Genomic DNA, 17,623 nt, shown 5'->3' with positions numbered 1-17,623 from the left:
TCTTACATCTGCTAGCTTTTGCTATGCAGATGAAAGTTGACTTCTTGGTTTTACAGTCATCACTACTGGCAGTTCAGCTATGAACACATCAGTTATTGAAATCAACACCATGTCACGCTCTTTGACATCCTGATAATTGAAGACACTTTTTTCCCTGTTTATTAAGATAATTCTCAAAGGCTACAGTGAGTTGTGCTTGATTTGGTTATCCTGCTGTCTCCAAAGGCATTCTTAAAGCATTTCTCTCCTTATCAGAGGAAGCCAAGAATGAACTTTGAAGATAAGCTAAAACAAACATGTTTTACACAGCAATTTTTTCTTGTTGCTTTGTTAAAATGATGAGAGGAGTTTGTACTAGGGGGTGAACGAAAGCACCAGCACTCATTACACTGTGCATCCTCAGAGATGTTGCCTCTCCACCTTCCCCAAATGTACCTACCTCAAACCCATAACCCCCCCCCCCAAAGATATTTTCTGAGAAAACAGGCAGAGCAGCTTCTGGTCAGCACTATCCAGTACTGAAATACCATTTCTTTCCGAAAGCTAGTATGACAGGCAGCGCTTCCTAGAATCACAGTCTGGGATCTAAATGGCAGATATGCTGACGACCATTTAGGAAAACAAACAGTACCCTGTGTATCCATTGGTCTCCAGACAGCCCAGTGCAAGACCACATCTGTTCTACTCTTTCATAATGATGCTTTAACAGCTAGACAGAAATGAGATTGTTTGCTCTTTAACTGCATCATCTACAGTTTAGAATACTAAATTAAGCCGCCAACCAGAAGGCTGGTGACCAGAGCGTGGGTATGATTTCCTGAATGAACCACCCCACAAATCACATCTCTTTACAAGCAGAAGAAAAACAAGTATCTGTCTCCATAAAAGCTGGCAACTAATATGAAAGTGGCAAGTAGTTGCTTTTGTTCATTTGTTCTGGTGAAGGTCCATTTATTACTTTAAAAGACACAATGGGAATTTACTTGTAAATTCAATGAATTAGGATGATAACATTTGCCTCACATAAGGCAGATTTTAAATAACACATTATTATTACAGTAATGACTTCCAGCTTTCATTCATATCTTTAACCTGCACACAGAATATTACATTCAAATTCTATGAAGACAAAGCAAATTTTACTTTGTAGTCAGGCCCACAGAACGGCAAACAACCTCACACAACAGAAATACTGCAAAAAATCTCATCTGAAGACATTCTGAAGTTGTGTTAGAACTTGGAACTTTTTGTTTATTTTATTTACCGAAAACCAAGCCCTTTTCTTCATTTTTCTACTATTTCATGACATATCACCAGCAACACACACATACTTTTACCACTAACATATGTCAGTATGACACAATAGGTGAAATACTGTATTTGAAAGTTTAAAATTAAGGGAAGCTACTACTTGGAACTATTTAAAGAATATTTGTCATCTTTACTAAGAAAGTACCTCCTGTTTATTTTAATGAAATACTTTCAGGATGTGACCTGTTTCCTTGCAGTTTAATTTACTTACCTTTTCAGTATCTATTCCTCTAGACATTGACCAGGTGGAAACGATGTAATCCATCACACGTTCACTCAGTCCTTTAGGGACCTGGTAGAGCTTTAGGAAGTCCCGGACACTATTCAGCATTTCATGATATCTGTTTGTATTAGCATACATTTGCTGAAATATGGTTGTTACATTACCAAAAATGGTTGCATACAGAAGGGCTGTAAAAAAGAAGAAAAACAATAGATATAATACATAGGTTGTGATGATCAGTCTGTGTTCCACTGTGCTTTAAGACTGGAAATGCCAGGCCCATAGAAATGTATGCAATATCGGTCCTTCATTAGGAAGGCCTGATGAGCACAAGCATTTTATAGGTCACCTTCAGCATTACAAGTTGAGGACCACCACCTACTTTTGTGACAGCAAGTCCTGCAACACAGAGTTCCTGAAACACAACTATTTGTCTTTGTCCATCAAACAATTCAGTAGTATCCAAACCCTTACGAAACCACAATAGAAGACACAAGAATTTTAAGACAAATAGCTTGACAGCAAATACTTTCAAATTTCATCTCTGGTTTATAGCACCTCTGTTGAAATGACATCAGTGACAGATTTCCAAGCTTTAAGTGCATTACCACAGTAGTAAGCTGAGTCATCATTACCCACTTCAGTATGACAACAACAATGCATCAAAGCAGAAGATGGAATATGTAATAAACAGCTACCATGGGTCAGTGATTTATAGATGTAAGTTTAATAATACATAAAAACTCACGTTATGTTTTATATTCTTCAGGCAGAAGGAGAGCAAGGCCTGAAGCAAGAACTAGAGCCCTCAAACACAAACCAAATGCTGCACAGCCATTCTGACTTCATTCAGCTTAGTTACGAAGCTAGCTGGTTCATCAGGATGGGTTTAAGAATAAACATGAGAAAGAAAAAAAGGCACTATTTCCAGGTGTGGAGAGAAGCAGATGAAAACACACAGCACTTGAGAAGATCCGCCTGCCAAAGCCCAAGACAGAATGACAGACTGGTGGAAGTCTCCCCCCCAGCCAATCCAGCCCTGAATGAAAGGGAAGGACAGGGAGCCTCGAGGGGGAGCTTTTCTATGTTGGGAATCAGGTCAGTGATAAGTAAGAGGCTGGCTGTAGAGGAACAGTCAGATGGCACCAAGTGTTCTGGCTTGCTGAGAAGTTCTTCCTCTTTACCATTTCCCCAAAACAGGCTCCAAATTGTCAGTATCCCTTCCACTCAAGATAAAAATAAATAATTGAGAAGTCATATATCCCACTCATTCCTTTGAGAATGCAGCTATTTATTCAGGTCAGTGTTATAGGCAGATATCTTTAAGCCAACTAAGATGCCTTAGGGTTTTATGACCAACAAAAAACCTTTGATAATGTGCAAGAGAAACTTACAGGACTGTCTTTTCCCTGATCATCGAGAGATGTGATTTAAATTTAGACTTGCTCAAGGCCTTTACACTGCTCATTCTCTACAGAATTCCTTTGTGATGCTGTATGACTTCTTTTCTTTTTATGAGTTCCTGTAGAGACCAGCTCTCTCCTTTTCCAACTACCCCTCTGTACAGACAGGTATAAAAATATACATAAAAATGTGCAAACTCAGTTTAAAAGAAAAAAAAGTAGAGATTATGAATAGGGACACAGTGACCAGAAATGTATAGATTATTTCTCTGTTTAACCTTAACTTGTGCCCGAGCTAAACCATACCGGTAAGTCTGATGCAATGAGTACTGAAGAATGAAGAAATGCTTTAAAAAAACATTTGCTACAAATACTCCTTAATCCATGAGTATTTTGTATTTGAACAGCATTACCTTTCCCTTACTACATCCTATTTTGCTCTCTGTTATGCAGATGCAAACACAATCCTATAATATTGCTACCGTAGGCACTACTTACACAGATTGTTACCAGGTTCCCTAAAAGAAACCGAACCTGGGGCCTCCAAAACTGTGAAGTCCCACTGGCAGGACACTGCAGCAGTGCAGGCATCCACAAACATCATTATTCTGCCAGCCAGTATTACACTGAAAATCACTGACAGATTAGGAAGAGGGCCACAAGCAAATTCTTATCTGTAGATTTCTGGGGAACCATACTTGTGTGCATACAACCCTCGCTCTCTGGTGAAGAGTGAGACCTGCTGGTTCAGTATCTTGGGATGTATAGCTCTATGCCAGCAAAGGTAAAATGGACACTCTGCTCCATTACTGTCCAGCTACATGAAGCCTAAAGAAAACCCAGAAATTGGATTCTCCATTTTGATTATTATGAGGCGAGCAGTCTAGAGCAATTTCCACTGCAAACTGCAGCTACTATGCTCCAGTATGACAATTATCTTAGCAAGAAAAATTATTCCTGCCTACATTAATTTTTTTATTTTTAAAAACTCCCCAAACTTACAATCCTTAATTTATTATTCGCTAACCACTTCATTACTATTAAAGACATATTAAAGCCAAGGATTTTTGCAGCCTAATATTGGCTAGATACATTAGCATATTAAACATTGACCTCTTCTGCATAGAAATAGCTAGCATGTGCCTTCCCTTCTTTTCAAAGGAATAATGAAATGAACCCACTGCAGTACACTGCAGCCCCAGAAAAATTTCAGAAACACACACTCTACTACACGAAGAAGGTTGGGCAATTTATGACAGAGTAAAATCTCCAAATCCTCGTTTCAAGACTGATTGAACACTGACATTAGACCACTGCCTTGTAACAGCAACAGTGCAGGTCATACGCCAACATTCAAAGGTCCCTGGAGCCCTTGGCCAGAATTTGTAGTGTTGCCTTACAGACTTTATAGAATCTATCAACTCCTTAGCAGTCCTATGTGCAGGGAATCACAGGAATTGTAAGGGGTACAGGAGAGTGGTAGGGGGAAATGTTCTTGTGGGGGATGGATTCGACTCAAGCAAGGCCACAAGTGTACCATGGCAGAAAGGTCGCAAATTAATCTGACCCCAACAGCTTCCTTGAATGCATCAGGTGGATGAAGGCCGTGCAGTGGTTTGTTGAGGAACTGTGTCCAGGAATAAACCTGTAGCAACCATTCCTACACATCAACCAAGGAGAAAATTTCTTCTGCAGAACAAGCAATAGCCTGTTCTAACACCGCATACGAGCTGCAGCAAGTCAAGCAGACAGCAAACACCTCCTCTCCATGAATGTCAAGATCCCGCAGAAAAGATAGAGCCCCCCCCCAACATTAATATTCTTTTCTGACAATAAAGAAAAACGCATTGTCTCCAACAATGTGGCTACCAATTTACAATGCAGTCTATGTCACGCCATTTAAACCAGTGTTTAAATAATGTCAAAGATAAAAGCATAGTAATTTCAATAGCCAATTACCCACACAAGTGAATCATGAAGGTCAGAAACAGGTGGGAAAGGTCACCAAATCATCTGCTACTTTTCATGATCTAACAAATAAGAATAGAGAGGTAAATACAAGTTGGTGTAGGTCTCAGCTACCACAGTAAAAGATCTGGGATCTGATTTTAGAATTACAAGAGCAAGAATTTCTATCTGTAAGAATGAGAGGTTTGCAATTACCCCAATTACAGATGTAAGTGCTGCATGCGGTTCCTGAGATGAATCATCAGATTGATGATGATTTGTTCAAAATGCACTCATCCAAAGCCTTTGCATACAAAATGTGTGCATAAGAACTATACAGCAACAAGTGAGACCAACATCAACTAGTGAACAACCTCTACATCTTGCCCTCAAGACTTGCAGCGCTTTCTATAAACTGAACTGCCTTCATTTTCACTTTCTGGAAAGCTGATCCAGAAAGTCAGTCTGCCTGCATGTAAGTTCCACTTAAGAATTCAAAACGCAAAGCAACCCCCTTTTACATTACTTAAGGAGTAGCCTGTGCTAACCTAAATACTATTCAAAGAGCAAGTACCTGGATTTACAAGTAGTAGGTGATTTAAATATATAACTCCACTTTTGTTTCACTAAAAGTTCCAAGTTTACAACAAATTATTGAGTTCATAGATGGCTGAGAGAAAGCACAGCCTTGCAAACCTGTTGCACTATATCACTTCTCACTGAAGGCAAAACATAACCGTAAATTAACCACAAAAATTGCATGTCTCAAAGGCATTTTTCAGATAACACGTTGTGAGGTCACACAAAATTAACACTGATCAGATAAAAAGAAAAGCAGAAATTAATAATTGTATGGATTATAACATAATTATATGAGAAAAACACATTGTTTTTAAATGTGCAATTAGAACAATGTAAGAACTTATAATTGCTTGAGATTAGGGGTCCTGATTAGTGGTAATTATGCCTACTTATGGGTAGAGAGCATGCAGTTAAAAGAAAAACGCTGAACTGTTAATTACAGTCTGCAAGCAAATACCAAACTGAACAGGTATCTATCAACGAATTGTTTACAGCACTAGTTTTGATAGAATTGTTATTTGTAATCTTGCAACTTGAAACCAAAGCATCTAAGATTTACTTATCAAGTATCTATATAACCTTCTGGAATAGTACAGAATTTAAATAGGTTGCCCCATTTTCTATCAAGACAGATGCAGAGCTGCTTAATTTTCTACTTCCTAAGGAGCTTTGTATATTATAAAGTTCCCTATTTGTAATCTTTTATTTAACTTTTTTATTATTATTACAATGTATAGATATCATTTCATTTAGCTAGTAAACAATAAATGTAAATAACTTAGCCATAATTTAATAGGTCAATTAATATTATGCACTTCATTAATTTTCACAATACATTTACATAATATTTTCACACAGTATAGAACAAATCACAATTGTTACTATCTTCTTAGCATGTACATCAATCCCTGAATTTCACAACTTGGGGAAAAAGGCATTTTTTGAAGTGAAAGTAAATTCCCAGAGGAGCTCTCCCCCATGCTGTTTCAGTGACTGTCAGATCCTGCCCTTCCCACGGTGCTCTATTCTCCCAGACTGAACTGATACGCTGCTCCACCTCCCTCCTCTTTCACTCCATCAGCTTGTAATTTGCACCTCAGCTTAGGTACCCCACAAGCAAAAGCAAGGTAGTAGCAATGGCAAAGAACAAAGAACTGGCACACTACTATCAGTTGAGTGACTCTGAAACTCAATTCAATGGCAAAGAGCAAAGCAGAAAGCCTGAATAGGCCATGAGGGACATGAGCATCAAGCTACGTGGCAGAACCACTTGACTTCTAGGATGAAAGATGAGAGACCACAGGCAAATTCTATTAAACTCTTAGTCAAATCCCACAGCAAATCTCACGCTCATTATCACATTTGCTGAAATCACCCTGCTGATGACAGATGGGACATAGGTGGACCACACTGGGCTCCAGCTACAATGGAAATATCTCCCCTGCAGAAGGATAGGCCACTGGTGAGGACACAGTTGATAAGGGCTAATCAAGAGAGCATCAGAAACATGATTTTTTTTTTTCCTCTTCCCATCACCAAAACCCAAGAACTGCAATGAAATGAAAGTCAGAGACATAAACAAGGGAACAGCTGCTCTAAGAAGCCACTTAAGCAACTACCGAGGACTAGAGTAGTAGAAACATCTGTGCACCTTAAAATAGGCTGTCTGCAGCGTGTAAGGGCAGAAAGGGAAGAGTTAAGAACAGCTATAGAACAAACACCACAAACAGCTCCCACTGCTTCTCTCCTAACACCCTTTCCTAACTCTACAAAACAAAAGCAGACTGCTAATACAGCAGCACAGACCCACGGGTGAATAACCTCCTGTTATCTCAGGGACTTGGAACCACTTACATTTTGCCAGTTTAAGGCTTAATATAGAAGAAGAATGGTAAGTGTTGGTAAAACCTTCCAAAGATGCTGAACTCCAGCATCCCTAGGGATGCTTCAAAACTGAAGGTTGTGGGTTTTTTTGAAATGGTAGCTCTCACACAGCTGGTAGCAGGAATCACGGGCTTTTTGTCTCACAAGAATTTCACAAGCCTGGGCATGGTGGGCAGGACAAATCTCTATCAGGTTTTGCTTTTGCCTTCAGCATGTTTGGGCTGAGATAAACAGCATGGGAAAACACACAGACCAAACCTGATCAGAGGAGTGATCAGAGCCAAAGTGAATAAATGCCAATAAAACAAACTTCAGCATCAGCCCTGCAAGAAAGCTCTCCAAAACAAACAGCTCGCTCTAAACTCACAGTAAAGGGCCAACACCAGTCTGCACTCTATGAAAGGCTGCATCTTGGATCCAAGAGCCTGCTGATGCAAAGAGAGGATGAAGGGCCCCCTGGCAATCCATACAAAGGAAGAGTGGCTATTACCTCCAGGGCCAAGGCTTGTACCTCTGTACAGCAGCACCTGACTAAATTAATACAATCCCACTAATTAACACTGCAAAGTCTGGATTTTGGCAAATTAAGAGGTGTCCAAACAAGTAAAATGGCAAGAACCCATCATTCATTTGTCTCGACAGCTACAGTTTAGTACTGTATTGACACTGAAAGGCACTAACGGTCATCCAGATGGGGATTTAATGACAGCCACAGACTCCATTGCAGCCAACATGCTTGCAGAAAAGCAGATTACTAAAGTAACCAGATGCACAAATCAGAACTAGCTTGTGAGGACTTGGATGTATTCTTGGTTGCAAAATTAAGGAATAAGAGTCTGGTCATACATTACGTTTGTGCTGTAAAGGGAAGCCAACAGAAGACAACACGAGCATGACGCTGAAAGGAATTAAAGAAAAGAGCATGCTGGATACAGAGAGACTTCAAGCTGGTAGACTTTGAAATCCCTAACCACAAGCTTCTCTCACTTTCAGGAAAACAGGGCTGCATGTTCTTACTCTATAAACAAACAGCATTTGCAGAGCAATGAGTTGACCTGACTCTTCTCACTTAAATTACCCGAAGGCATCAATATTTCTGCAAGGCCCTGTACTTCCACTGACTGGTTAGTCCCAGTGAGGTAACATCATTTTACATCCAAAGATGCATCATAAGCCAGATATGAAGATACAAGTTCTGCCACAACTTCCAGGTAAATTCTTAAACCTGCCAGATAGCCATGACTAACTGCAAACTCAGTAATGCCTAGCAATTAACTGAAATTAGGGCCTTAGCCCTTGATACTAAAAAGACTTTCAAAGAACCATTACAATGGTAACGTATTGAGTCCACAGAAAGCTCCTTGCAGAAGCAGATTTTATTTCATTCAAAGTACAACAATATAGGATAGCAAAAGCAACAGGCAAGAAGATTTGCAAGGGGAAATGTCAGCATGATTACTCAAAGGTAAGACTAGAGAAAAAGGTAGAGAATTCCACAGAAATGGGACTTTCCAGTTACCTCTCCATGTTTTATCCCCAACAAGATAGGTTCGTCTCTGATGAGGTAAGACAGAACGGCCAGGAAACGTACTGATTTTCACAACTAGTTAAAACAACTACAATTCCTGTAAGGAACAAGATATTTATCAGAACATCTTCAGGAGGCTCATAAAGGGTTTTAAATGTGGAGCAAGGATCTTGATGATGCTCTATGTTTTAAGCATGTGTACTTCAGTGGATGCTAAGCCTTGCTCTAGACTAAGCCAACTGATTATCAAGAGGAAACTAACTGTACAAACAGATTACAGCTGCAAAACTCATCTGTATCCAAACATATGAGGCCAGACTCACTAGTGGGACACTTTTATCAACAAGGGATGACTTCAGCTCAGTGTATTCACTAGCAGGTTTTACCATGACAAGCATTATTAAAATGGCAAAATCTGATTAAATCCTCTGCAATTTGCAAGAAAGGACACTATTTTACTTTTTTGTAGAATTTTATGGACAATAAAATTTAAATTGTCCTGAAAATTGAAATGGATTTCCATTTCATTTCCCAGCATTAATGAACAGATCACCATTTAAATGACGACGGAGCCATTTAAGGGCATCATTTTTCTTCTACAATTTATACAGGGTAATGCATAGCCATTTTCAATTACTTGGTTAAAATTAAATCTCCAGATACTGCTTCTAGGTTTCTACTGACTTGCACCAATATGAAAGCTTTTGCTTTCAAAGCTGTTTTACCTACCCTCAACTTATCTGAAATGGTTCCTCCCAATTAGAAGCAAACTCTCTTTTTTTTTTTTTTTTTTAAATCTATTACTGAAATAGAGCTACACATAAAAAAAACAGTTAGGAAAAGATTAAAGAAAGGAGGAAATAAAAAGGAAAAGCTGTTCTCTTTTCATGTGAAACTGCTTACACACATTTATGGTTCCTCTATTTACCCTATTTCCTCTATAAATTGTATGATGTCTTCCACAAAGCCTTGCAGGAGGGAAATCTAGTGATGCTCAAGGAGATAGTCTTTTATCCAAACTTTCTGGCCCTCTCCCTATAACCTACCTGTGGCCTTTGAGAGTTCAGAACTGGATCTGAATTTTGCACACCAAAGCCATCATCGATTACTTATGCATACTGAATTCTGGACTGTACTTCCCCCCATCATTGATGCAACACAAGAGTTTGATGGCTAAAGTCACTTGCTGACAACTGCCAAAGCAGCATTCTCCAGTATGATTCCTTTTGGTCTTTGCTATAGACCTCATTTAATTAAGGTATCTTACATTCCAGTGAGATATTTAGAACAATCCTTTGTTCCCAATGATAAACAGATTCAGGTAGATTCCCTCCACTCCCACCAGAGCACCCATGTGGGAATTTGGTAGTTGGCTCCATTTCTTGTTGAGGATGTTCAGATCTGAATCCACCAGTAAGACTACAGAAGGAAGGACCCAAGGCCTCCCCTGAGGCTGCAGTGATCTCACTTCTCCTTAGGCTTAAAACCTCAACTCAGCTATGCACGTAAACATAGGCTTTAAACACTACTCCACAGGTGTATGTATGCCTGTGATTAAAGTTAAGGACACAGGAGAACTACTGAGACAAAGCAGCTCTCTTCGACCACTAACTTTCATCAACTGACTTACAAAAGCTTTTGCTGTCTTCACAGCAAGTACATCACAGTCTTTTTTTAGGCTTTGTCTTCTCTGAGAACAAAAGAAAAGGTAAAATTTTAATGCTTATAAATATATCCCAATATAAAAGCAGAGTGGGATGAAGGTACTATGGTTTCATTGTGAAGTGAACCAGAGGTGGGTGGTAGAGGGCTGGCCTCACCCAGCCAGCTGATGTAAAAATTGCACGTCCCTTGTCCCACAGATTCCAGAGAGAAGTAACTTCTCCAGATTAATTGCACTGTCCCCAAGCCAAAAACTAGTTAAACAAAACCCTCAAAACAACAAAAAGCATTTCATTGAGAAGAAGCCTGGGCCTTCTGTAGCTTCCCTGGCTTACACTCACCAGCACTCTTCAAGCTGACTTCACTCCAAGTGCTCACACAGCAAAACAACCAGTGGCTACTCAGAGAGTTTGTCTTAATCACCGAGGAGCTGTCAAGCCTGCTCAGTTGACAGGCCAGGCAGCTAGAGTTAAGAGCACGTCTCCACCTGACAGGATGAATGGATACCTGAGTTAAGGGCAGCAATTAATTCTGAGTTCAGATCAACTTTGCTGTGAAATTAAGCCCCTAAAGCTATTGCACTTAACTGGACTGTGCTGTACCTGACTGCTGCGCTTTCCTGCAGCTCAGGCTCTGAAGCTTCTGATGCGATAATCTTGATAAGCCAGGCTCCCAGAGTGGTGTTACTTCAACAGCCACAGAAAGACTGCAAGATGCTCTTCAGCTGACACCGAGTGACCCACCAATCCCGTCTTGCACATGCGCATTTTTTACTTCTGGGTGCAACAAGTACAAACAAGTTATGTGACTGCATTCCATACAGGGCTTTCAAACACTTCCCAGACAAACGTAAAGAAAAACTGGTCCAAAAGCTTCCCTCTTCTGGTGTCATTAAACAGTTACAAGTATCTAATGGTGTTTATAACACAAATAAGAACACTGAAGTTTTTAATTATGTTGAGTAAGCCAATGAGGTCTGAGATAAAGACGACATTCACAGATGAAGACTAATTTGAGGTGGTTAAAGAATAATTGTCACCAGAATGACGAGGTCTGAGTCATGCTCCTCCCACACACTAATCACAGATGTGCTTGCAGACCAAAAATCAATAGGTACATACAGCATGTACAGGAATGTGAAAGGGAAAAAGCTCATAGACAGTTGCTTCTCTAGGGGTCCTGCTTTACTGACAGGTGAAACGACAGGGTAGTGAAGACACATATGGCTTATCAAAAAATAACTGAAGCAACTGCTTGGGTTTTTAATGAGAAACCATGGATGACTGCATGTGAGAAGAATACTTTCCTCTGGAGTGGTCAAGAGGGTTACAGCCTAACTTTCAGAAATGGGTAATCATTACTGTTCCTGTGGCTCCAGTCTTGAAGATGCTTGTCTTCCAGGCTGACTGCTGTTTTATTAGAACTCAGCAGGACTAAAAAGCAGCAGTAAAGGTAAGCATGCATACAGCTGGGAGTTCCACACCTAACTTCTAAAAAAGATACATCATTATATTCAGGGGTAGATGTTATTGCATAAGAGCTACTGCCTAATTCCTTTTTGAAGTACACATCGCATAGAAATCCTCTGACATCTAAAAAAATGTCAGGTAGCTGTGTTTTGTGCTTTGGTGCAAGGCAAACAAAATGCAAATATATTTGCACATATACAAACTTATACAGTCAGAAGTCATGATGTAGTAATATCCCATTGGGAACTTTTTTAGACAACTATACTGCTTCTGCAGAGCCTGAACCAGTGAGGCACACAAGAATGGCATCTGCAGATGCTAATAAGCTGAAGCTGGCCAACAGAAAGTACAGAGGACTCTTAAAGGTAATGAAATACCTCTTTCAATAATTTGCAGCTACAAACCTCACCCAGTAGTTAGGCACACAAAGCTTCTCCTTGCTAGGGAAGAATGATTTAGGGAAGACTGCAACTATACTCCCCTGCAATCAATGCACATCTGGGATACAACACAGCCTGTGTTTCAAATCTCAGTGCAGGAGCAGAGACCTGAACTCAAGTCTCCCCTTTTCCTGGAGAGTTCCTTCACCTCTAGGTGACTGGGTATTTTGAAAGAAAGGAGAAGAAAAGAGTTTTTACTGTTAGACCTGTTCCAGTCTCCACACATGCAGCAGGGATATGAACCAAACATTTCCATATCCTTGGAGACTTTTAACCGTGAAGTCATTGATTAGAATGGGAGAGGCAGATATCTCTGGCCATAAACACAGACCTCTCCACAGAGTAATGCATTTTCTGGCAGGCATGCTCTGGGAAAATTTACTTGGCCAGCCTCAGCAGGTGGTGAACAGCTACTATCCCAGCACTCCCAAAAGATCCTAGGAAAAAGGTAATTTCTAAGGTTGGTTCATGTGATTCCACATGTGTGCATCAACAAAGTCTTAGGAACCACAGGGATACAAGGTGGCTGTAGCAATTGATAAAAGTAGCCAGAATCTCAGTTTAAGTTAGCCCTAGCACATCATCGGGTGTCAAACCTCAGAGTAAACTGTTCATCACTGCGATACAGGACACATCACACGAGAACAATGGCTCCTCCTGAACTTAAATCATGATCTCTGGATTCCAAAATGAAAAGTCGTGACAGTTCAAATCCCTACTCTCTGCTGACACAAAACTGGATCTAGCCTAATCCTGCAGCCGTCCCAAAGCCCTATTAAGGAAGCATTCATTGATACTGGGGGATATTATTGGGGATAACTTTCATAACACCCGAGGACTTCCAGCAGAGGAGTTTTTGCAGCCATCACAAGTTTTTCCCTTGTTTAAACACTGAGGACCTTGCTTTCTCTAATTCTCTGCCACACGCAGTATCACCTAAGTAGCATCTACCAGACCTTCTTAAATTCTTCCTTCCAAGTGACGGAGGCAACAAGAAGATCTTACAGCTCATACAGTAATTGGAGACTAACACTACGAATTGGGCAAACAACTGTGGTAAATATATTCCATGTCATTTACAGGCATTGAAGTTATCAAATTATAAAGAAGTAAAAATGCAGGAACTCATTTTAGCACTTCACAAATTGTGGTAATAACCTGCATGTTCATCTTTTAAAACCTATGCGAAGTGAAGAACCATTTGTAAGCTGTGTGTGCTACCATGAATATTCATTTACTGGTCTTAGGAACAAGGCAAAGATAGAATGCTTTTCAACAGCTCAAATTTTTGATATTATATAGCTACTACTAGCTGACAGATATTAATGATTCTTGACAGAATACTTATCTTTGATCTGTTGCTGTAATCAATCAGCACATGAGCACTGGGCTATTAAAGTATTTTTCTGTCAAGCTCACTTGACACGCTTTGAATGGTACACAGCCACAGTGTTGGGTTGGTGGGGGTTTTTTTAGGTTTTTGGTTTGGTTTTGTTCTGTTTTGTTTTTTTTTTTAAATAAGAGACTCTACCTGCAAACCACACAGCTAGATTTTCTCTTGAAGCTGTCCCTAAATATCACTCTTGATGTTGAGCATTCAGGATCCAGTCACCATGGTTTCAGCTCCCTCTGACAAATGCCCTTCTGATGGATAACCATCTATCCTGCCTCTCTTCATCTACCCCACATGTACAGACATACTCTTCTTTAAACCATTTTCCCCTGTCAAATTCTTGTCGTGTACCTGGCCCAGAATTACTCTTCATGCTTCCTTCCAGAAGTTCCACCCTCCCATTTTCTCTCTCCTCTTCCAATTTTCTATTCAATACTTTGTCTTCCTCCAGCCTTTCAGAAACCTGTCATAGCAGCAGTGATTTAGCAGTCTCTCTGCATCACAGAACCTGCAAAATTTAAATCAACAGCTTAGCAGTCCCATCAAAGAGGCTGCCAGACCTTCTTGGCCTCAATAGAGAAGCCTAATGACTAGCAAGGGAATCAAAGTTAAATTAGATAGTCAAGAGAACAGGGAGTCTCCACAGGCTGGAAGAGGAAAGGAAGAGGAGGGACAGGGATGCAAGCCTAAATAAGTAAGAACATGATGGAGGAGCAGAAAAGGAACGCAGGTGAGGTTAGGAACATGGAACGCAAAGTACCAGACAATAGCTGAAGTGGTGAAAAATACAGAGAGAGTTGAAACATCCAGTTTTCTGGACAGGCTTGCCTTTATTGATATCAATATCCTCAAAGTCAAAGAGACACAGTTCAGTAGCCCTGCAGAGGGAGGGAATAGCTACACAGTGGTATGTACAGAGCACTGTCAAAGACATTCTGTACTAGAAAGATGTGAGAAGTTAGAGGCAAGACAGGCAAAGCAGCCACACAGAGCAGTTCGCAAAAGGTCACACGGGAGGGTACGTGCCAGAGCTGGGAACTCAGCCCAAACCTGCCAGCTCAGGTCCTCTCCCCTACGTGCTAGCCCCCACTGGCTCCTGCACTGTATTTGCTGTATTTTTCAGCACTGGTGAGATAAGGAGCAGGGCTTTTTTTTCACCTTTTGCCTATCAGCTTATTTCCTTCACAGGCCATAACACCCATTTTATGTGTCCAGAACCTTCTGCAGCTTCTAGAGGCTAACAAGCACTGATTCTCTCTGAACATTTGGTAACCAGCTCCCAGGAGAAAACAGAAACACTGTCTCTGGGTGAATCTCCATTTCTACAGGAAAAAGAAATCGTACCAAAAGCCTGCTTAATGAAGAAATTCTTTGAGTTAGGATCACATTCACTAAGATCAATAAGTGAAATGCAGCAGTAGCAGGCTGAGCTGTGGCTAACAAGCATCCCTAAAAGCTTTGTTTGAAGAGTGTGTCAGCACTGTGACTGCAACGCAAGACACTTTAGACTGTGCAAGGCAGACCAGAGAAACACAGTGCCTGTAATAACAAATAGTACAGCGAGAATGTTGTCTTTGCTAGAAGCTAATGAAAATAAATTGCTCATTTTTTTATATCTTAAAGCAAATACTCTATAATTTTTATTTACTTTTCTCCGTGTTTTTCAATTCTGAAAGCTTAGGCAATAAGTCAGAAAGATGAAAGAATAAACACTTTAGAGCAAAGCAAGAGGACTAGACAACAAATCCAGACAGATTATCACAGAGGGCACTAAAGAGAACAAAAATGTTGGGTCCTAACAGTATCCTTCACACAAAGCCTAAGTAAACAAGCTGTCACAAGCCGGGTGTGAAAGGGAGGGATGAAGTCCTTTGTGCTACTCTGCAGACTGGCAGAAAAGAACTTCAAGAGCTTCTGCACAGCCATGAGTCTCTTAACAGCATTTTCACTTGCCCGAGTTCTCCTCACCACTGTGCCATCAGGGACAGCGTACATCCATCTAGAGATCACTGCTCTGCAGTTGGAAGGAGAGGACATACTGGTTCTTCCGAACGTGCTCCCAGTATCTTGAACCTTTTTTCCTCCCCAGCTGCATGGACCTATCTTGCTAGGAGCCCTTCCTACTTGACATTATTTTTCTACCACTGACAAGGCAGAGATATGAAATCCTGAACAGTTCTAAGCACTACCCCATTCCATGCTTCATATTAGCATGGTCTGTGAAGGGCACAGGAAAGAAGAAAATTGCTCAGTAAACCATTTTTGACTGGAATGTGTTTTGATGTTCTTAATCCAAGTGCAGGAGGGATAAAACACATACATGTATCACACAGAAGGCAGATTCTTAAAGGAAGCCTTTTTATACTTTTTATACTTCACCCCACACATCAAGAATATGTTTCGCTTTCCAGATGATGACCACTGCGATCTGAAAATCTCCAGCAGCTAATGCCCAGTCCTGACTCCCTCTGCTGGCACTTGCGTAGAGTCTCCTCTTCCTCAGCCTTAGAAGACAAGCAATGTCCTTTAGCGTTTCCAACAGCAATATGAAACCATGAATGCGTTGTCATGGCAGTCTCATGAACATTTATAAAGATTTTGTGAAGTTTGAAAAAATACTTTGGAATGTTTGAGTGTTCATTATCAGGGTTTTTCTCCTTCCTGTATCATAGTACCCTTGTACTGTCCAATAGACTCATACTTCCAGCTAGACTAAAGTTAGAACAGAACTAAGCTGCAATGAATATAAAACCTTTACTTGCCTTAATCCATGGTCTCATACTCCACACAAAAAGGACAACTGCTAATAAGAGTCTTTAAAAAAACCCAAAACAACAAAACAAAAGAACCAAAACCAAACCACACTTCATCAACATTAAAATAAGAGTGAAAGAGAAGGCTTTAAATGCTACAAGTTGCAAGCTGGAAGTGTGGGAGCTGATTAAAAAAGCACTGCACAAGAACGCTCAAGGCAAACGCCATTCAAACTTTTTCTACTCTGAAGTTATTTAATCGTCACAGCAATCACAAGGGATAAGGCAATGTATAAAGGAATTGGCTTCTGTAGGCTTGCTGCTGTTCAGTCTTCTGGAAAGGTATTCACTGTAAAAGTGCCATCAATTTAAAATGCTTCTCAGTTCTGGAAAGCAATCTTTCTAACCTGAGGCTTGATACTTCAAGCTGCAGGGCACCCTCAGCTGAAACAAGCCAAATGACACGGGGCTTCTGAGTGCCCCAAAAGACCAGAACCCCAAAATAGGGGCAAACTGAAGTGAACAGCAAGTAGAAATACTTGTTTTACACACACGCTAAATTCCTCCTCTTTTTTTTGTCACCAATTCTAATAATCCACCATTAAGACAACATAGTTCCTGCATTAGTTCTTTCTGCACGTTCCCTGAGCATTAAAAGCTAAGCTAGCAGTGCAGTGTCAGGGAAGTCTACATTTCCATATAATACGCATTTGCATGGAACTGCCCACTTTCATTTTTCACTTCATTTACAGTCACACTGTTCTCCACAGACTGGATGACAACATGCTACAAAATCAGCATGGAATTTTTTATAGGCATATAAATTATTACAATTGCTACAAGGCCATAGACAAACCAGTCCTAGGCATGTACTTAAGTACTCAAATTTAAAAGATCTGACATAATCTGAAAAAGGTGTAGCAGCATTAGTGTTGCCACAGGACTCATTCCACCAGAGTTACAGTTTTTTCTTGCTAAAGTAACCATTTCTTTACTGCTTTCTGTCAAGTAACAGTCCATACAGAAGA

The 17,623-nt window shown here is 40.3% G+C and overlaps 1 protein-coding gene across 1 annotated transcript in view; it reads right to left on the bottom strand.

The window, feature by feature from the left end:
* KCNH1 (potassium voltage-gated channel subfamily H member 1) overlaps positions 1 to 17,623 on the bottom strand; it is a 174,440-nt gene that overhangs the window by 94,951 nt on the left and 61,866 nt on the right. The window contains exon 7 of the mRNA XM_009641563.1: positions 1,523 to 1,722. Coding sequence (XP_009639858.1) covers positions 1,523 to 1,722 — 200 coding nt within the window. The remainder of the gene's footprint in view (positions 1 to 1,522; positions 1,723 to 17,623) is intronic.

Source organism: Egretta garzetta, unplaced genomic scaffold, assembly GCF_000687185.1.
Source record: "Egretta garzetta isolate BGI_Z169 unplaced genomic scaffold, ASM68718v1 scaffold166, whole genome shotgun sequence".
NCBI classification, from domain to species: Eukaryota; Metazoa; Chordata; class Aves; order Pelecaniformes; family Ardeidae; genus Egretta; species Egretta garzetta.
This window is presented reverse-complemented; position numbering and strand designations above follow the sequence as displayed.